Source organism: Tenrec ecaudatus, chromosome 10, assembly GCF_050624435.1.
Source record: "Tenrec ecaudatus isolate mTenEca1 chromosome 10, mTenEca1.hap1, whole genome shotgun sequence".
NCBI classification, from domain to species: domain Eukaryota; kingdom Metazoa; phylum Chordata; class Mammalia; order Afrosoricida; family Tenrecidae; genus Tenrec; species Tenrec ecaudatus.
The window spans coordinates 64,153,007-64,175,920 of record NC_134539.1 but is presented as its reverse complement, the minus strand read 5'-3'; the positions used below and the strand labels follow the sequence as shown (position 1 = coordinate 64,175,920).

General features: G+C 38.5%; 1 protein-coding gene across 4 annotated transcripts in view; it reads left to right on the top strand.

Annotated features, from left to right (window-relative positions):
• VPS13A (vacuolar protein sorting 13 homolog A) overlaps window positions 1-22,914 on the top strand; it is a 253,560-nt gene that overhangs the window by 105,332 nt on the left and 125,314 nt on the right. For all 4 annotated transcript variants that reach the window (XM_075560517.1, XM_075560518.1, XM_075560520.1 and 1 more), the window contains exons 34-35: window positions 15,447-15,594; window positions 18,465-18,615. In XM_075560517.1, coding sequence (XP_075416632.1) covers window positions 15,447-15,594; window positions 18,465-18,615 — 299 coding nt within the window. The remainder of the gene's footprint in view (window positions 1-15,446; window positions 15,595-18,464; window positions 18,616-22,914) is intronic.

Genomic DNA, 22,914 nt, shown 5'->3' with positions numbered 1-22,914 from the left:
GCATATATTTAAAGTATGCAGTTTGATTAACTCTGATATGTATATGTATACACTTAGGACACAGTGTGTAGAATATTATATTCCTTAAATTATTTCTTCTTAAATATTTGGCACACTATAGTAGCTATCTGTGGTGGGAGTTTTCATTGTAGAAAGTTTTTAAACTACTTTTTTAATGCTCTCATAGATTTAAGGCAATATATTTAACATATTTTACAGATCTATAAAATTTAACGACACTTATGTTTCCTTTTTATTTATGACTGCCTCTGATATCACTTGGATTATATTTCTAGCTTAAGGTTTATCAATTATATTCCTCTTAAAGAACCAGATTATGATACTACTGTTTTTTCTATTTTTATACCTTTCCTTTTACTGATTTTGACTTTGGCCTTAATGATTTCATTCTGTTTACTTTGTATTTAATTTTGCCCATTTTTCTGTTTGTGTTATAGCTGAGGTTACTGACTTGTAATGTCCCATTCCTTCTCCTCTAGGCGATACTTAGTGTTACAAGTTGCACAATGAATGCTGTTTTAATTGCACTTTCAGACATATAGCATTTTCAGTGACTTTGAAATATTTCTAGTTTATTGGTTATTTTAAGATTTTATTAGTAGTTTTGGACCTTTTGATTACTATGGACAATGGTGTAATTGTTTTTATGTTTCTGTTGCTTTGCACCATTTAAGGTGCTTGATCTATTAGTTTATTGTTTTCATTTAAATTTTTTATTACTTTGGCCATGAAAATTATTTTCATCTTTTGATCCTGAGGTGAGTATGGCATTGGACAAAAATTGGCCTCTATTTAAGAGAGTTCCTCAGAAAACTAGATTTCAGGTAAGAGTAAAATATTGAAAAATGGAGAATAATTTATTCAGCCAAAATTGAAGAAATATTGAGATCAGGGACTTCAATTTAAGTAGCAGACTGTGACAGTGAAGACCCCCTTCTGTGAAATGGATTGACTGCACAATAGCTACAACAGTGGACACAAACACATCAATCAACTGGAGGATTTCATTCTATTATAAGTAAGATTGCCATGAGTCAGAGGGAACTAAAAGAAAATCTAGTGAGAACAGTAATTTTTGTCTTTTGTTGTTTTTGGGGGGTTTTCAATCATTTTATTGGGGATTCGATACAATTCTTATCACAATCCATACATCCATCCATTGTGTCAGGCACATTTGTACATTTGTTGCCATCATCATTCTCAAAACAATTGCTTTCTATTTGAGCTCCTCATTTTTCCCTTCCCCTCCCTCCCCATCCTCTTCCCTCATGGACCCTTGATAATTCATAAATTATTATTATTTTACAATGTCTTACACTGTCCGGCGTCACCCTTCACCCACTTTTCTGTTGTCTGTCCCCAGGGAAGAGGTTATATGTAGATCCTTATGATCGGTTCTCCCTTTCTACCCCACCGTCCCTCCACCCTCCCGGTATGGCCACTCTCACCACTGGTCCTGTGGGGTTTATCTGTCCTGGATTCCCTGTGTTTCCAGTTCCTGTCTGTACCAGTGTACATCCTCTGGTCTAGCTAGATTTGTAAGGTAGAATTGGGATCATGATAGTGGGGGAAAGGAAGCATTTACGAACTCGAGGAAAGTTGTGTGTTTCATGTTGCTACACTGCACCTTGACAGGCTCGTTTCTTCCCCGCAACCCTTCTTTAAGAGGAAATCTAGTTGCCTACAGTTGGGCTTTGGGTCCCCACTCTGCACTTCTTCTCATTCACAATGATAAAATTTTTTGTTTTTAATGCTTGATGCCTGATCCCATCCATACCTTGTTATCCCACAGGCTGGTGTGCTTCTTCCATGTGGGTTTTATTGTTTCTGAACCAGATGGCTGCTTATTTATCTTCAAGTCTTTGAAACCCCAGACTCTGTATCTTTTGATAGCCAGCCACCATCAGCTTTTTTCACCACATTTGCTTATGTACTCTCTTTGTCTTCAGCGATCATGTCAGGAAGGTAAGCATCATGGAATGCCAATTTAATAGAACAAAGTGTTCTTGTATTGAGGGAGTACTTGAGTGCAGGTCCAATGTCCATCTGCTACCTTAATACTAAAGCTATAAATATATGCACATAGATCTATTTCCCCATCATCATATATAAATATATTTACATGTGTGCATGCCTGTATTTAGAACTCTATAAATGCCCTTTGCTTCCTAGTTCTTTCCTCTATTTCCATTTTCTTCTTAACCCACTATCATTTTCAGCCTTCATTTGGGGTCAGTAATTTCTCTCGGTTACATTGCCTTTGATCAAGCTTTACCAAGCCTCTTACATCCTCCTTGCCACTGATTTTGAATCACTTGTTGTTCCCTTGTCCCTGGGTTTGTTAACCACCACTCCCTTTCCCCCACCACCCCCTCTCCCATGTCCTCTCCGATTGTTGGTCCTGTTGTTTTCTCCTCCAGATTGTTTATCCTGCTTCTCTTATCTAGATAGACCTGCAGGGATAATAATATGCATAAAAAGAAGAGCAAAACAAAGCAACAAAATAAATCAACAACAAAAACCAATGACCAAAAAAAGGCCTGTAAATACTTCAAGATCTGTTTGTTGACCTTTAGGAGTATTTTTCGGTCGAGTCTGCTGTGGTGCCACCCCCTGGCCCCAAAGTCTATTCTCTCAGGACTTCCTTCCTCTGAGAGAGCAGTAATTTTAAAAATGCAGGAAGTTTGTTAACCTGGATGACATGAATTGCCTGACAGTTCTGAATTTTTATGTAGTTATATATCTGCATTTAATCATATCCTGATTGATTTCAAAATATAATAGATGTAAATTAGATGTCACTATGTAGTGAAATTAGATATTTTTACTTTAAAATAGAATTCATTACATTTCTGTAGCACATAACACAAATATGTATATACTTATGCCTGAAAGTATTATTTTGTTCCTTGAGATATACAGAATTATATTAGGAAGATTATAAAAATATCAGACAGTACAACTACTCAAAGAAAATGATTATTAATAATTTGGTATCATTTCTTCAAGTTTCTTGTGTATTCATACATATTTAATCTGAGTAAAATTAGACCTGTATTTTGAAGGTTTTTTTAGATCATTTTATTGGGGGCTATTCCAACTCTTGTTACAATCCATCTTTCAGTTTTATCTGACATATTAGTACATATATTCCATCATTCTTTTCTAGACATTGAGCCCTTGAGATCAGCTCCTTTTTTTTCTTCCCTCCAACCCCCAACCCTCGTAGCCCCTTGATAGATTATAGATTATTAATTATTTTCAAATCTTCACACCAAATACTGGCTCCCTTCCCTTCTGGTTTCTGTTATTCTTCCCCTTGGATTGGAGGTGTGTGGTTATATGCCATCCATTGTGATCAGTGCCCCTCTTTCTTCTTACCTCTCCCCGCCTTCCCCCTACCCTTTTGGTATCTCTATTTCCATTCCTGTTCCTGGGTTCCATGTGTCATGAGCTTTATCTTATCTATACCTATGTACATGTTCCCGTCTAGTCCAGAGTGGGAAGCAGCACTGGCGTCATGATAGAGGGGGTGAGGAGGCCTCAAGGGATCATATGTATATTGCATGATCCATTAGTGCTCTTCTGTACCCTGATTGATGTGACCCCTCTGTGGGGTGATGTTCCATTGTCCACAGATAGGCTTTGGGTCTCCAATCCCACCCCCCTCCATTCTCACCAATGCATTTTTGTTTGTTTACTGTTTGTTGTGAATCTTCTGATGCCTGTTGCCCGGTCTCCACACCTTACGCTCGCACTGCCTGGTATGCTTCTTCCATGTGGGCTTGTTGCTTCACTGTTGGATGTCCACTTCTTTAACTTTAATCCTTTAACCCCAGACACTATATCTTTTAATAGCTGGACACCATCCTCTTGTCTTCACCACATGTGCTTATGCACCCATTTTGTCTTCAGCAGTCATGTGGAGGGGAGCATCACAGAATGCCAATTTGTTAGAACAAAGTGTGCTTGTATTGAGGGAAGGTATCAGCCAAGGCCCAAGTCCCAAGGCTCGTCTGCAGCCTCAGGGTATTGCCTTATAAATAAATGTACATAGGCCAATTCCTCTGTTGTTAGGGATTAATGTATTTACATAACTGCACACCCGTTAATCTCCCTATCCATGCCTTTACTTCCTAGATCTTCTGCTTCCCTTAGCCTCCTCCTTCCCCACCATCACTTTTCCCCTTCTTCCACCTTTTAGTGCTTCCTCTCCACTAGCTTGGTGTTGCTCTAATACTCACAGTATCTCTACCCTCTCCTAGATGTGGGTTTTGATTCCTTAGTTGTTCGCCTGTCCATGACACCATCCGATCACCACACCCTGCTCCCCACTTCCTTCTTCCCCTTCTACCTTCTGGGGCCATTGGCCCCATTACCTTATCCCCGAACTTCCCTCCAATGTTCAACACATATAATTAGGCAAACCAGCAATGTCCTAGTCCAAACAATACGAAAACATACAGTTGAAAAAAGAAGAGAGGGAAAAAAAACCAAAATGAGGGAACAAAAAAGAAAAAGAAAACCATATAAAGCTCCAGGTCGGTTTGCTGGCTCCCATGACACGGGGAAATCCAGGGGCTGCCCCTCCTAGCCCGAAGTCCATTCTTGGGGTTCCTCAGGGTCTCTGTGGATATGCTTTAATCCAATTGTTGATCTGTTATGCTACATTCTCACACTGTTGCCCCGCCATGTGTCCCCATTATTGTCCTCTGTCGCAAAATGCTCCAGTTAGGGGACAACATGTCTTGAGCTGTTGGTAGTCTCAGTCCTCTCAGTGCCTTAGCAGCTCCATGCAGGGAACTCATCCTTTGGGCTTGGTGTGCTTATATGGAGTCTAGGCCGACTGCCCCTTTATTTTTTTCTTTCTTGATTTGCTTCCGTGTCGGCATGGTAGGTTGGCTCCTTTCCCCCACCTGAAGGTCTGGTGTTGTTCTCTGCGGCACACACTTCCAGACTGGGAGTGGGCTGGCCCTGTAGTCCAGTGTTTTCATGCATTCCTCCATGTGTTACATTGCCCTGCTGGTTTGGCATGTCATGGTGGGATCTGTATGCACGTCCCAATTCTGTGGAGACACATCCAATATTCTCTTCCTGGGTGAGTTAGTTCCCCACATGTCATCATTTCAGTTTCTCCCCATCCCTTTTCTCCCGCTCCTTTCCCCTTCTTTTATGTTCGATTCACATGTACCTTCCTGGGTTTCGTCTGACTGTCCCCCCCAACTGCCTGTCTCTTTTCTTCTTTTTCTGCTGTGCTGATTGTACTTACCTCAGGGAACTCATGTTATATTTGTCCTTTTGAGATTGGCTTACCTCCTCACTTAACATTTTTCCTTCCAACTCTTCCTATGAAATGATGTTTTTCACGTGATCGTCTGTGCTTTTTAGTGGTGCATAGTATTCCATCATGTGTGTCTGCCAATTTACTAATCTATCGATGGAAATTAAGGTTGGTTCCAACTCTTTGTGTTTGACAATTTCACCCCAATAAACATTGGAGTGCAGATGACTGGCCATGTTTTATTTCATACCTCCTCTGCATATATGCCTAGTAGAAGGATACCTGGGTCAGAAAGTATCTCAATTTCCATTTTCTTTAAGTATTCATAGATCTTTTTCCACCGTGGCTGTACATTTTTCTACACCACCACCAGCTGTGGAGGAGTGTTTCTACTTCGCCACATCCCCTCCAACATTTGTTGCTCTCTGATTTTCTGATTTGGGCTAACATCAGGGGTGTTTGATGGTATCTCATGATTGTTCTAATTTGCATTTCTCTTATGACTAATGAAGGGACACACTTTCTCGTGTGTTTGTTGGCCGCACGGGTCTCCTCCCCAGTGAAAGTTCTTTTCAATTCTTTTGCTCACTTCCTTAGGGGGTTAACTGTTTTCCTCTTTTTGCCGGTCAGGAGGGTGTTACAGATTTTAGTAATAATCCCTTTGTCTAATGTGTCATTACTAAAAATTCACTCCCAGTCTCTGGTTTGCATTGTTACCCTCTTGGTGAAGTCTTTTGGGTCACACAGGTATTTTATTCTTATTAAATCCCATTTGTCAATTTCCAGTTCACCTGTGTGTGTATCCTTCCCTATTGCTGTGAGCCTATGAATTCCCTGTGCCAATGACTTAGGCTAGTCTAGATTCCATCCTTGATGGTCCTGATGTTTTGAGATTTTACGTGTAGGTCTGTGATCCACCTTGAGTTTGTTCTTGTGCATGAGGTGAGGTAAACATCTTGTTTCATTTTTATACATGTGGATATCCATTGTTTCCTGCACCCCTTGTTAAAGAAGGCAACAGCTTCCCACGTGATACTTTTGGGACCGTTATTGAAGATCAGTTGTCTATATATTGATGGTTTTACTTCTGGGCTTTCTATTCTTTTCCACTGGTCAGAGTATCTGTCATTATTACCAGTACCACACTGTTTTGACCACTGTGGCTGTATAGAAGGTGTTAAAATAAGATAAAGCAAGTCCTCCAACTTTGTCCTCCTCTTTGAGGATTTCTCTCCTGATTCTGGGCTTCTTCCCTCTCCATATAAAATTGGCTGTCAGTTTTTCCAATTCTTTGAAGAGGGTTGTTGGTATTTGAATCGGAATAGCGTTAGCCTTATATAGGGCTTTGGGTAAGATTAACATTTACTATGTTGAGTCTTCCAATCCAAAAGCATGTGATGTTCTCCCAATTGTGGAGGTTGCTTTTGATTTTCCGTAGTAGGGTAATTTTCCTTGTATAAGACCTTAGGATTTTGTTGTTGTTGTTAAATAGATTTCTAGGTGTTTCAGTTTGTTCTTGGCTACTGTGAGCGATACTGCTTTCTTGATCTCCTTTTCCATGGTCTTGTCTGCTGTATATAGTAAATGTGTCATCTTCTGTTTGTAGCTTTTGTATCCTGCCACTTCTATATTCCTCTATATTCCCATTGTAGAGCTTTTGGGGTTTTCAATGTACAGGATCATGTTGTCTGCAAATAGCAATACATTCACCTCCTCTAATGTCCATCCACTGTCTTATGTTGTTAGCTATAACCTCCAGTATGATATTGAATAGAAGTGGGGACAAGGGGCATCCTTGTCTGGTACCCTTTTTCAGTGGGGTTGTTTTTTTATTTTCTCCATTGACTATGATATTGGCTGTTGGCTTTTGTAGATGGTTTGTATTAACTTGAGGAATTTTCCTTCCAGTCCTATGTTTGTGAATGTCTGTATTAGAAATGGGTGTTGGATGTTGTCAAATGCTTTTTCTGTGTCTATCGATAGTATTGTGTGGTTCTTCTAGTTTTTCTTATCAATGTAGTGTATATAATATTGATGGATTTTCCGATTTTAGACTATCCATGCATCCCGGGAATGAATCCTATCTGGTCATGGTGAATGATATGTTTTATATACTTTTGTATTCTATTGTCAGTATTTGTTAAGGAATTTTGAAACTATGTTCATTAGAGATGTGGATCAGTAGTTCTCTATACCTGTGGAGTCTTTGCCCTGTTTGGGTATCAAAGTTATACAGGTTTTGTAGAATGAGTTGGGAGTTTGCCCTCCTTTTCTATGCTGGAGTACTTTGTGGAGGATCAGTGTCAACTCTGTCCTGAATGCTTGGTAGAATTCCTCTGTGAAGCCTTCTGTTCTGGAGGCTTTTCTTGTTGGTAGTTTCTTGATAGCCCTATGTGTTTCTTCTTTTCGTATGGGTTTGTTGAGGTTCTTCACCTCTGTCTGAGATATTTTAGGGAGGGACTGTTTTTCCAAATATTTGTCCATATCTTCCACGTTTCTGAATTCATTGGAATGCAGTCTTTCATAGTACTTTGCATTTTCCTTTTAATCTCAGTAGGATCTGTTGTACTTTGCTCTATTTTATCTCTCGTCCTGCCTATTGATGTTTGCTCCTTCCTTTCCTTGGTTAGGTTTGCCAGCAGTCTGTCAATTCTGTTGGTCCTTTCAGAGAACTAGCATTTTGATGCATGAATCTTTTCGTAGTTCTCTTGTGTTCTCCTGGTTTAACTCTGCCCTGATTTCTTTTCTTTTGCTATTGGAGGGGTTGTCCTATTGACTCTGTTCTAACTGTTGGAGATTTTATGATAATGTATCAGTCATAAGCCTCTCTTCTTTTTTCATATATGCATTTATTGATTTCAAGCTACCTATGATAACTGCATTCCCAGTATCCATTAGGTTTTGATATATTGTATTCTCATTCTCAGTAGTTTGTAGAAACTTCCTAACCTCCCTAATCTGGACCTGTACCCATTGATGTCGCAGTAGATCATTGTTCATCCTCCAATTGATTGTCCTTGTTTTTCTGGTCGTCCTTTTATTAATCTCCACCTATATGTCATGGTAATCTGAGAAAGTCATCTGAATAATATTTATGTATTTGAATTTATTCAGGCTTGACTTGTGTCCCAACATGATCTATTCTTGAAAATGATCCATGTGGGCTTCAGAAGAATGTGAATTTTTTGGGTTTGGATGGAAAACTCTATAAATGTCTATCAGACTCAGTTGCCTAATTGTGTTGTTTAGCTCTATATCCTTTTTGCTGAACTTCTTTCCCAGTGATCTATAGTTCTAGGATAGCGGAGTATTAAAGTCACCTACTATGATTTTTTGTATGTGATTGCTTTTTTCATCTTTTTAATAGTTTGATGAAATTTGCTGCTCCATTGTTGGCCGAGTGAATATTCAAATTGCTAACTGGTTCCTGGTTTACTGATTGTTTGAGCATTATATAGTGCCCATCCTTGTATCTTTTATGGTTTGAACCTTGAGGTCCAATTTGTTGGAGATTAGGATTGCTACTCCTGTTTTTTTTAAGTTGTCATTTGCCTGGTGTACTTTCTGATAGCCTTTTATTCTTAGTTATTTTTGCCTGCGTGCCTAAGATGGGTCTCTTGTGATTAGCAGCACAGTGTTTTAATAACTATGCCAACACAACCAGGCAAGAAGTGTCTCTTGCAGGCAACAGATTGTTGGGTTATGTTTTCTGAGCCAATCCTCAAGCCTTTATTTTTTTAAACTATGAATTGAGGCTATTGGAATTCAGAGTTATTATCACAAACTGTGGACTCATTGTCCTACCATGTCTTGCGTTTTGGGTATTTTCCTATCTCCTTTCATATCAGTGTGCTATGTTTGTGTGTGGCGCTTTTTTCTTGTCTTTTCCTTCTGAGTTTGCATTATCTTGGTAATTGTTGTCAACGTGTTGGCTTCTGGATGGAGGTGGTCTCCTGCTTGTGCTTGGTGGAAGTTATCCTCTGGCCATAGTGAGTCAGCCAGTGTCTTCTGCATGGTTGGGTGTCTTGCACCTTTTTCTTTGATTCTTTCCTTGTCCTAGAATACCCTTATTTCCCCATCTAACTTAATGGAAAATTTGTCAGAGTATAGGATTCTTGGGTAGGCATATTTTGCTTTCAGCCTTTGGAAAATGTTGCTCCACTCTCCTCCTCTTCATGGTGCCTGCTGATAGGTCTGAGCATAGTTTTACCTGAGCTCTTTTGTATACAACTGTCTTCCTTTCTCTTGTTGCTCTTAAAGTTTTCTTTTCCCTCAAAGTTGAATATTTTTACTATTATAAGTATTGGTGAGTTCTTCTTGGGGTTTAATCTAGTTATGTCTTCTCTGCTTCCTGTATGAGTGCCTGATTCTCACTCATTAAGGTGGGAAAATTTGCTTCCAGAAATTCTTTTGCTATCTTGGCTGTTGACTTGTGTGGTATGTCCTGCTCTGGTAGACCAATTATTCAAGTATTACTTCTCTTCATAGCATCTGTTGTTGACCTCAGGTTATCTTCCGCTTCTTATTTTTTTCTATCTGACTGTCTTTCTCGCTTGCTGAGAACTGTTTCAGTGTCTTCAAGATCACTGATGTGGTTCTCTGCCTTCTCCAATCTAATATCAAATTCTGTAACTTTGTGTGTGCCTTCTGCTGCCTCAGCCGTTAGCACCCGTATTTCCCTTTGGTGCGTGGACTTCATCCCCTCTATTGTGGACTTCATCTCCTCTATCATTGCATCCTTATTTTGTGTTGCTTCCCCTAATTCCTGTATTACTCCAAGCAGACTTCTGAAGATTTCTTTCTGTAGCAGATCTGTGTCTGATTTTTCTGTGAGTATCATCAACTCTGCTACTGTATTTTGTCTCTCTGGCTTTTTTGTTGAGAGTGATGGTGTCTCTTGGTGCTTCCTCGATCCTTTTGTAGGCCCCATGTTACTTGGAGACTAAGCGGCACTTAGGTATTTCTCTGTGTCACTGTTAAGGATGCTTTCAGGGAGCTGCATGTGACCTATTAGAGAGGTGGGTAGACTGCTGTGTAGGCAGAGTTCCTGGTTCAGTGTCAGTAGTCAGAAATTTCAGTGAATGAATTGGGGGCTGGAGCCTACATGTATGCCCCTTGGCTGCTTTGACGTGGCCTGCCAGGACATGCTGAGCAGCCGTTTTTCTTGCTTAGTGAAAAAAAAAAAAACAAGAAAAAAAAACTTTTACCGTTAATTTTTAGAGGTGCCTATTAGAAGGCAAATGTGGGGGAGGCCTTGCTGCCATGGGAGGTGGTGCTGAACTAGGGCTCCAAAGCCAGGCTTCGTGTGGGGAACGTATGCTCTTCATATCAAGAATACACCACCCCCTTCTCTCTGTGAGCCCGGAGTGCTGATAGAGTAGGTAGAAGCTTGCCGACGGAAAGCAGGCTATAGCAGCATGAGGCCCTGTGCCAGCAGGAGCGCGCTGGAACTTCAAGGCAGGAGCGCTCAGGGCCGCCAGTTCTGGGAGCGTACCACATGGTGCTGCAGTCGCGTGGGCCAGCTTGGGAGTGGGCAGAAGCGTAGTGGGCTCAGGCAGTGAGCATGTTGATTGTTTGAGTTCCCAGGGCTTGGGCTCAGGCAGTGGGCATGTTCATTGCTTTAATTCCCAGGGCTGCGGGCTCAGAGGGCGTGTCATAGCAGAAATTTACCAGACCCAGGCGGGGAGCTGGAGCCGCCATGGCAGGAGCGTGAGAGTGGAGTGGGTGCCAGTGGAGGTTGCCCAGGCATCCGTGGGAGTGAATCACCCTCCCAGTCTCAGGTCACCAAACCACCACTGGTAGACTTGCAAGTCAGTATCTGAGACCTAATCCTGGCGGCGGATCGCTGCCATGTGGGGAGAGGAACCACTGGAAAGAGAAATCATTCTCCAAGTGGAGCACTGCGAGTGGGCTGCTGTTGCAGGGTATCCCACCACAGCTGCATGTGTCTCAGTGGAGCAGCCAGGTAGCTCCTGGCATGGATACCAGGCCTAGGGATAGGGTGGCTCAATTGCTGACTGCGGCGACGGTGGCAGTGTCCTGGGGTAGCTCAACCTTATGAGCTGAGATGTCCCAAGGATCAGATCCCAGATCTCAGGGGATCCTGCTTAGGACAGATGCGTGGGGGAGTTGGGGTGGGGTGGGAAGGTGTTGACCCAGGGGGTTCTCTCACCAGAAATCTAGACCAGCTGTGCAGGAAAGAGCATTCAGTACTTGCCGCTCACTTGGGCGCCATCTTGACCCTCCATCTGTATTTTGTATTAAGTAAATTTTTTTCCTTAATAATATGTCGCTACTTTTCTATATTGTACATAATTTAACCTGAATATTTCTTTCTGTTCTATTTTTAAAAATTCATTTTAAAATGTAGTTAGACATTTACATAAATTCTACTGTTTTCTTTTAAAAATAACTAATGGTGGATGATATTGTTCAATTTTACTTATGTGGTTATTTACTCATAGAAAATTAATTTTGGATACTTCTAAGAAATAGTTAAAGAGTACAACCTTTCTTTTCCTGAAATAACAAAAGTAAAATTTGAAATTCACTTTACTTATACATTCTTAGAAAGCACACAAAGTTTATTTCATATTTGTGTTCACCTGCTGGCTACAATGTCAGCAGTTTCAACTCACAAGCCACTCTGTGAGACATAAATAAGGCTGTCTACTCTCATAAAGATATAAAGTCTCAGAAATTTATAAGGGCACTTCTACTCTGACTTATAGGATTTGACTGTGAGGCAGAATTGACTAGATGACTTGAATTTGAGTTTTTTATATAAAAATCTTAGTAGCTGTGATGGAACAATAGTTAAAGCATTCTACTAACTAAGGAAATTTATCCATTGCTTTGAAGGAGAAAGATGTGATAGTTGCTTTAACCTAGGAAACTATATGAGACAGTTATGCTCTATCCTATAGTATTACTATGTTAAAACTGACGTAAGGGCATGGATGGATTTTAAAAATATATTTTGTTGCAGAGCTGTTAATTGTAATATGAAAATGTTTAAAGGATATCAAAATACGAGAAACATATTTTACGACAACAAATGGAATAAAGCTGGTTGAAGCTTTTGTAGTACACATTTTTCCCACTAGACAAGCATCGAGCAACACAGAGTTAGTACACCCAGTAGCTTTGACTGGGAAGGTTCTCTCTGGTCACAGTACATTTTTTTGTAAAATAATTTCATCCAAACCACGTTTTTTGACATGGCCAGTTTAAAAGAACAGTGGGCAGCTGGGAAAATTTGTTTCTTGCTCAGGAAAAAATCCACAAAACTGTTGTGATGTTGAATCCTGCTTACTAGGACAGCACTATGGAAAACACTCAAGTGTATGAGTGGTTTCCTCATTTCAAGAAAGGTGAAATGTGAAATCAATAGATGTTCAGTATGTCCGTCAAGTTCCTTCTCAAATGCATGAAAATGTCGACTCGTAGTGCATTTGGAGTTCATTGCACCAGCTCAGGCTGTTAATTAAGCTTTCTGTTTAGAGGTTCTGAAAAGATTGTATGACAGTGTGTGACAAAAAAGGCCTGATTTGTGGCAGATAGGGGAGTGGTTTTGCTACCACGACAATGTACTTGCTCACACAGCCATCTCAGTGTATCAGTTTTGGGCAAAAAACAGCATGTCTCTCTTGCCCCACGCACCTGACTCACCTGACCTCGCTCCATGTGACTTCTTTTTATTTTTGTGAATGAAGCGGAACATGAAAGGACATTGAATTGGTGATGTAGAAGAAGTGAATAAAAAAACGAGGGAGGTAATGTCAGCCATCCAAACATGAGTTTGAAACATGTTTCCAAGATTGGAGTCACCGAGTTGACAGAAGTATAAAGTGCGATGGAGAGTACTTTAAAGTGATAACGTTTTGTAAAAAATACTTAAATGCATAGCTTTTAGGCAAAGTGGGGTATCCCTGGTTTTTTTGGTAGTCCTTTATATATTCATGAGGAAAATTGAAAAATGTAACCATAAATAAATCATGAGTTAATGAAGAGAATATTTTCAACTGAATATTGTAAAGATGTCAGTTTTTCATAAATTTTTGGTACATTTAATGCAATTCTAATAAAAATCCGTTTGTAAAGCCAATTAAAATTATTATAAAGTCTAAGTGGTACAGTCAATAAGGTATAAGATGTTCCAATGATCTTTTTAAATTTGGGAGATATTGGAGAGTTGGGAGATGCTTTGTTATTATCAATGTTGTGTTAACTATTACCTCCATTTGTTGATTTATATTTAAAATGCTATTCCCTGATGTAGGCTTTGTAGTAAACCCTGTATTCCCATAGTTATCTGGTTATTTCTACTCATAGCTGCTCTATGGGACAGAGTAGAACTGCTCCGTAGAGTTTCTGATGCTGTTAAACTTTACAGGAGCCCTGGTGGTACAGTGGTTACACGATGTCATAGTGGTTATATGGGCTGTGACCCACGTGGTCAGCTGTTTGAAACCACCAGCTGGTCTTTGGGAGAAAGACAGGGTTTTCTACTTCCATAAATAGTTCCAGTTATGGAATCTCATAGGGGCAGTTCTACCCTGTCCCATAGGATCATTGAGTCAGCAGCAACTCGGTGGCGGTGAGTGAAACCTTTACATCTTTCTTGCAGGAAGCACTTAACATTGGGCTAGCAGACTTTAACTTTACCCACAATGCCAATTATTCAAGACTTCAAAATTTCTTATTACCATTAAATGTAGATTACAGATAGTCATGCATGTGTAAATACTGTGTCACCCTTTAGTCAGTTCATAAAATGCTATAAATGCAATTCTTCTCAAGAGATTACTAATGATGCCACAGTTTTCCACTATTGAGCAAATGATACCTAAAATTCTACAGTGACAGCTTCATATCCGAGTGTACTAGTCCAGGTTGACTAGAAAAACTAATAGACATTCATATGTGTATGAGAGAGCTTTATATAAATGAGCAACTGTATATTGAACAAACATCCCAGCCCAGTCCAGATCAAATCCACAAGTCTCATATTAGCCTATACATCCCATACCAATCTTTAAATTCCTCTTCAGACTCATGAAACACATGCAATGATACCAAATGAAGGAAGATCACAGGCCAATGCTTGGAAAGTCTTGTGGATCCAGTAGCATTGGAAGCATCTCAGTGCTTGCAGGGGTCTCCATGTGTCTTGTCAACAGAAATGTCTTTCTTGCAAGGAGTGTGTGTGCTCTGCCTGCAGCGAGCAAATTTTCTCCTTAGCACCTCCAAAGGAGTTCATCAAAACTGCCACCTGATTGACAGACTAATCTCCACCCCTTCACTCTAAGTATCAAGTTGACAGCAGATTATGTAACCATTACACCCAATGTGAAGATTGACTGTCTAGTAAAGTATGTCTCTTATTGAACCTGTCACATTAAAATAAAGTGGACAGTTTTTATGATATTGTTACTTAAAGGGGTTACATTATTTTCATCTTTCATGAGCATAAATCCAACCTATTTATGTTCTTGGAAGGGCAAAAATGTTAATATGAACTTTCCCATAATTGTTTTGATCCACAAAAATAGAAATTTTGCAGTCTAACTTTGTTTGGAAAATGATGTGCCCTTCTGTCATAAATCAATCAGTACATTTAATAATGTTTTATGATGAAATATGCTTTATAGATTGTGTACAAATAATTCTCATTTTAAGAGTTAGCTAAGTTTTAGTTTCTAGCAGTTTTTAAAATTGTAAAATTCTGTCTTAAAATTCATTTCTGTAACATGACAAAAAAATTATAATTTATTAATTACGAAGGGTTCATGAGGTAAGGAAATGGAGAGGGAGGGGGAAAATGAGGAGCCGATATTAAGGGCTCAAGTGGAAGGCAAAAGTTTTGAGAATGATGATGGCAACAAATGTATATATGTGCTTCATAAAATGGATGTATGTATGGATTGTGATAAGAATTGTATGAGCCCCCAATAAAATGATTTAAAATTTTAAAAATTCATTTCTGTCCGATATAGAACACAGGATATCTGTCATTATGACATAGAAAGCTTGATAGATTTTTATTTTATATGATATAATAAATTCAAGTGTATCTTTGTTTTCAGTTTTTGCTTTTTGATGTGTAACAAACAATTCAATATAATTTTGTTTTTAATTATAGGTCTCAATATATTAATAATGCATTTAAGGAAGTACTGGATATACTACTGCCATTAAATCTTGAGGTTGTTATTGAACGCAATTTATCCTGGGAATGGTACCAGGACGTTCCTGGTTTTAATGTAAATGCACAACTAAAGCCCATGGAGGTAAACTTTTAGATGCTTATTGGTCTTTGTTTTGTTGCTGGCAATAATTCATGTGGACATCGGCATTTGGGGCAGGAAGTAGTATCATAATCATCCTGAGCAGAATTTGAAGTAGCAACTCTATTAACCTAGAATTCATTGTAACATTCCCTATCCATCTATCCATTTACTTCTTCATTCAACAAATATGTACATATCTATTATGTGGTAGACCCTTTACTAGATAATGTACTTGTGGAGGCAAATGATCTGTAACATTGTGTCTTGCTAGTTTTACAAACTTTTCAAAGCCTCCTCATAATAGTACTGTGATAGATCAAGATAGGGGAGTGAGGTGGCAAAGCAGTGGCAAAGCAATGTCATTCTCCTAGAAAGGAAGCAGAAATTGATTGCACTTGATTTGTCTTTGATTCACAGCAAGACCAGAGTAGACTTGTGTTCCATAGGGTTTCAGTGGTTGGTGTGTAAAAAATAGACTGCCAGAGCACTCTTTGGAGACATCTCTGGATGGACTTGAGTCTCTAACTTATCTGTAATAAGCCATAACCATTAGGCATTTATATCACCCAGAAAGTCTTTGAAACTAATGGGTTTCTGAGACCTAAATACTTGAGAAAAAGTGATGTTGTGCATTAATTCAAAGAAAAGTTTAGGCAGCACATTGCAAAAGTCCTGAAGTAGAAAAGAGCTTGATGAGAGTCAAAGAAGTCTAAGATGGTCATGTGATGATTTCAGAGGTCATCCAAGGTCTTTGCGGATGATGGTTATATAAAGGCTGGGTTTTTGTTGTTTTTTTAATCGATTGGGAAGTTCCATTAATGGTCAGAAGGAAAGCACTGAAAGAGTTTTAGCATGGGATTTAATTAGATCCTGGTGGTGCTGTGGAATGAACATTGGGCTTCGAACCTAGTCAGTGGTTCAAACCAGCTTGCCATTTGCAGGAAAAGATGAGGTTGTTTGCCCCCATGTAAAATGTAAATTCTCAGAAACACTAAGGAGCAGTTCTAAGTTCTACTCTGTCTTGTAGGTTTGCTGTTAGTTGGACTTGACTTGATGGCAGTGAAATTGGTATTGTTTGGTATTTACACTTTAAAATAATCACATTGCTCCTGCTTGGAGAGTGGATTGAAAGGTGAAAAAAAGATAACATCGACATCTCATTAGTACAGCTGTGATGGTAATGGCTTAGAATAGAGTGTATGGCAAGAAGCAGAAAGTGGGTATGTTCATTTGGAGTCATAAGCAGGATATGCAACTCGATTGGTAAGGGAAAGGATGGAAACCATAACTGGCTTTGTGGATATCGTCATTAAGTGAGATGCAAAGGACATAGAATTTCTGATACCCTAAATTAATTTTAGATTTAAGTTTCAAATGTCTGTTAGACATGGTGATTTAAATAGTAGGCCTTATTGATAAAGCATTCCATAAACAATCTAGGCTGGAAATAGGAATCTGAGCATTGTCATCATATTGATGGTATTAAAAGCAGTGGATATAATGTAGTTACCTATGAAGAGAGTATATATAAAGAAAAGGAGGGTCCTAGAAAAATGAAGCAGTTGAAGACAAAAATGGGAAATGGGTCTGCATCTTAAACATATCTTTGCCTCCCTGTGTTGTTTCACTGATGTCTAATGGCATTCTCCACAATATATGTCACTGGCCTGTGCTGGAGTTCCCACTGTGTCATGTGCACTACTGAGTGACAGCAACATATATTCTGGGAGGCTTCTTCAGGAAAACTACTAAATGAGCACATTTTCTTTCCCATCCTTCAACCCAGTTTCCCTTTCTACTTTTACCCATAGAAACTATATTCAAAAGCAAAAATCTACCGTCGTTTTAGAAATTTGAGACTTCTAAGACAAAAATATTGAAAACTTTAAATAAGATGCTAACAAATTCTTGAGGGTCTATAGTAATACAGACTCTTTACAGGGATGCATATGGAAACTCCTTAAAATAAATATTGGAAGTCTTTTGATATTGCTAAAGTGACACATAGAAACGTAAAACACAATCTTAAAATGCTAGATTAGAATATCACCTGTGGGATGTGTTCAAAGGAAGCATAGTACAAATAAGAAACAGTTACATTTTTGGAGATTACAGTTATCCTTCGGGGCCATGGCAACTAGAAATATAAGTAAAATTTTAAAAATTGTTGGGAAGGGTTCAAATTTAGGATTGAATAAAAGATGACTTATGAAAGCTGCCTATCTTAATAAAACTTTTAAGTCTATTTTATATAATTGCTATCAATTTTAGGCCAAATGAGCAGCATATGGTATTTGAGATTTGCTCTTTGAGTTCTTTAAGTCTACATGTGTTTAGATTTAAACTGGTTATTTAACCATTTAAGCTTTTATTTTGTAAAATTATATTCTTTGTTCTCATGCCTTTTACGAGGCTCAGATGAAATTATATCTTTAAAATGCATTATGAATGATTTCTCATGATACAACTATAATGTACTATTTTTTACTCCATGGAGTGCTGTACTTTGGGGGCTGAATAGATCGCAACAATAACTATAACAACAATGTAGTTGTAAATTGAGGTGATTACAAGCCAAAAATATAAAACAGCAAGACAACTACTTAAAGGTCAGACTTCATAAGAAGGGCTGAAAGTTACTAGATTAGTTGAAACATTCATGGCAAAATTTATCATTATTTATTATTATTAGCAGATGTCAGATACTCACAATCATATGATCATATGTCTGTGACAGATATTTAGCTCATAGAAAAATGGTCATAAATACATTGGTGCTGTAGAGGATAGAAATGAACAGTTTCATTTTCTCACATGAGAACTTCACCTATATGAATTAACTATATTAAATAAATCTCATTTTTTAACAGTTCATTCTTAGTCAAGAAGATATAACCACCATTTTTAAAACATTGTATGGTAATGTATGGTATGAAGAAGGCAGCAGTGCCTTACCTATTGTAGCCAAAGACCAGTCTAGTGTGACTAGTGGAGCTACTTATGCTTCAGATCACTCAGAAGGTATGTCCTTAACCTTAAATTAGCTTTTCTCCCTCCCTCCCTTCCTCTCCCTGCCCTCCCTACATTCATTCTTTTATAAGCTTTGAATAAAATATGATTATTCTATTTATGCAGTTTTGAATCATCTATATCCTTATGATCAAAAAATCATTTCCATTGAGTTGATTCTTACTCATGTTGTCTGTATATGACAAAGTAGAAGCACCTCTTTTCTGAGTTTGTAAATCTTTATAGAACCAGACAGCCTCATGTTTCTTTGGAGAATTGGCTGGTGGCCTTGGACTAGCAACCTTGTGGTTAGCACAAATCTCTGCTGGGTTCCTAGAACAGAGAAGATGTAACAGTATTCCAGAAAGGGGATAAATCCAATGTTGGATCTTGTATGACCTATAGAACCTAACGAGGTTCTGAATTGAACATGATTACATGCAAAAATTTGGGGTAGAAGGGACTACTAAAGTGATTTTTGCTGTATAAGAGTAATTATGGGTTTGGGGTTGGCCTTTATACCCTATGTAACCTGGTGTGAAACTTCCTAGTACTTAAGGTCCACCCATGCAAATCCCTGAGATGATACATATATGTATATACTTTTTTTTGTGTGTGAAGGGAGAACGCTAACAGAGAAGCCACCTACTTTACAACATTTCAGGAGACTATTCTTATTCGCTAAAATAATCAAACCAGTTCTTTATTGTTGAATATGAGAGGTCAGACTAGTGTAATAGAAATGAAGAAAATTATAAGAGATCAAGCATGAAAGAAACGAAGATAAATTGTTGTCAGTATGAGCATGAGAAGAAACAGTCGTGCTCTATCTAGTAAATGAATTGAAAATGTAAAAAGCAGAAAAATCTTCCACAGATATACAAGACTCCAGTGGTTTTCCTGGAAATTTTATAGAATTATCTCTTAAAGAAAAAAATAATGCCAGATTAACATTAGAAGAAGTGGGAACACTTCCTTAGTAATTTATAAAGCAAACAATTTCCCTGATGGGAAAATTGCTGTTTCAGGAAAATATTATAGCTTACTAGTTATCCTCCTTACACAGGTATAAATATTATTAAAAAGGATAAAAGTATATGATATACCAAAAAGGAAGGAAAAAACACAATTATTGAACAAATTTTGCAAAATTTAACAGAATGTACCATTAATGTCAAATGTGGAGGAAAGGGAAGGTTTTACCTATCTCTGCTGTCTGAAGTTAATCAAACATGCAATTAAAATATATTGATAATTATAGGTTGTTCAGTTATAAAAGTTGGATACAAAGAATGAACAGTAGTTGGAAAATAGAGCCATGATGATAGGAACAATGCCAGTGATCACAGAATATATTTTTTGAAAGACCAATTACATCCATTATAAATGTCATTTGTCAACAACACAGCTAGTGACTACCTGTGGATGTCACCGGATGGAATGCACAAGAATCAAATCAGCAACATTTGTGGAATAGAAGGTGGTGAAGCTCAGTATCATCAAAACAGACCAGAGGCCAACTGAGGAGCAGATCATTTCAGATGTAAGTTCAAGCCAGAGTTGGGGAAGAAAAAAAAAAAGAAACAACCGAACATTGAACAATTCAAAAAAGCCAAAATATGACCATGAATATATTCTTTCTAAAATAACAGAGCATCTGATGTATAGATTTTAATCTGTAATGACTGAAGACCAGACTAATTGCTTGACATCAAGGACATCGTGCATGAAAACAGCAAAAGGCTACTTAAAAGACAGGAAGAAAGAAAACACTAAAATGGATAGAAGAAGATACAAAAAATTGCTCTTCAACATTGTATTGCTAAAGTGAATGAAAGAAAAAATAGTTAAAGAGCTGAAGTTAAATTTCAAAGGCAATTCAAGAAGGCACAGTTCGGTAATGTAAAGATATCTTCAAAGACATGGACTTAACAAACCAGAAGGGAAGAACAAACCTGGTATTTCTCCCGTAGAAAAGAACTGAAGAAAAAATGAACATCTTGAGTTACAATACGGAAAAATTGTATGAGCAAAATATTGAAGGACTCAGAAGATATCAAAAGATTGGGGGGGGGGGAATACACAGTCACTGTATCAAACAGATAGGGGCCCTGGTTGTGCCTGTTGGAGAATTGTTAAATTGTTTATGGGTAAGTAAGATCAACAATTCAAATCCAACAGCTCCTCCTTGGGAAAAAGATAAGAATGTCTGCCTCCATAAAGATTTACAAATCCTCAAAAACCTTATAAAGGTTCGGAATAAACTTAGTGGCAGTGGGGTAGAACATTAAAAAAATTGACATGAATCCATTTTAGAAGGCATTTGCTCAAGAGCAGATGATATTAAAGGAAGAAGTCTAATGTACGCTTAAAGCATTGACAAAAAACCAAGCTCCAGGATTGATGGAATACCTAGACAGACGTTTCAACACGTGATAAAATATGAGAAACATTCATCAATGTCAAGATACTTGTTTTTTTTAATCGTTTTATTAGGGGCTCATACAACTCTTACCACAATCCATACATACATCCATTGTGTAAAGCACATTTGTACATTCATTGCCTTCATCATCCTCAAAACATTTGCTCTCCACTTAAGCCCCTGGCATCAGATCCTCATTTTCCCCCTCTCTCCCTGCACCCCCCTCCCTCATGAACACTAGATAATTTAGAAAATTATTTTGTCATATCTTGCCCTGTCCAACGTCTCCCTTCACCCACTTTTCTGTTGTCCGTCCCCCCAGGGAGGAGGTCACATGTAGATCCTTGGAATGAGTTCCCCCTTTCCAATCCACCCTCCCTTTACCCTCCCAGTATCACCACTTACACCACTGGTCCTGAAGGGATCATCTGCCCAGGATCCCCTGTGTTTCCAGCTTCTATCTGTACCAATGTGCATCCTCTGGTCTAGCCAGACTTGCAAGGTAGAATTGGGATCATGATAGTGGGTGGGTGGGTGGGTGGGGAGCATTTAAGAACTAGAGGAAAGTTGTATCTTTCATCGTTGCTACTTCATACCCTGGCTGGCTCATTTCCTCTCTGAGACCCTTTTGTAAGGGGATGTCCAGTAGCCTACAAATGGGCTTTGGGTCTTCACTCCACACTCCACCCCCCTCATTCACTATGATAAGATTTTTTGTTCTGATGATGCCTGATATATGATCCCTTCAACACGTCGTGATTACCCAGACTGGTGTGCATCTTCCATGTGGGCTTTGTTGCTTCTGAGCTAGATGACCGCTTGTTTACTTTCAAGCCTTTAAGACCCCAGACGCTGTATCTTTTGATAGCTTGGCACCATCAGCTTTCTTCGCCACCCATTTGTCTTCAGTAATTGCATCATGGAGGTGGGCACACAATGATAGATTTTTTTTTTTGTTCTTTGATAATGCCAAAATATTTGAAAGAGAGCTGCTGGCAAGTCTCTTGAAGAAATTGGTATGTGTGCTCATGGTAAAGAAAATTATGAGACAATTTCAGAACTTAATTAGACATATTGGCATTAATATCACGTCAGTAAAGTTTTGTTGAAGGTATTTAAATGGTTGAAAAAGTACATTAACCGAGAACTGCCAGAAATTTAAGCTGGATTTAGAAGAGGATATGGACATGAATGAGGAATATCTTTACTGATATTAGATGGCTCTGAAAGCAAACAATAACAGAAAGATGCTTTTTAACCTTGTTTTATTGACTGTGTCAAGGCACATTTGATCCTAACAATTGTGAATAGCATTTAGAAGAGTGGGATTTCTAGAACCTTTATTCTGCTCATGTAGAACCTATACAAAGACCAAGAAGCATCCTTTCACATGAAAGATCATTTCAGATGTAAGTTCAAGCCAGAGTTGGGGAAGAAAAAAAAAAAGAAACAACCGAACATTGAACAAGTTCAAAAAAGCCAAAATATGACCATGAATATATTCTTTCTAAAATAACGGAGCATCTGATGTATAGATTTTAATCTGTAATGACTGAAGACCAGACTACTGGTTTTGTTGAGATTTTATTTCCCCTCACTTGAATTTCAATTATGGTATGGACACAGACTACCAGAAAACCAATTTGCAAGAATTAAAGTCAGAAAACTTCTTAGAAGCAAAGATGTCAAGAATTTGTCCTAAGTACTTTGGACACATTGTCAGGAGGGACCATACCCTGAAAAAGGATATGCTGCGTGGTGAGGTAGAATTCTAGTGAGAAAAGAAAGACTCAGCAAGATGCGTTGACACAGTGGCTGCAACAGTGGGCTCAAACAGCATTTGTGAGGATGGCGCAGGACCGCCTGGTGTTTCCTTCTTTTGTACG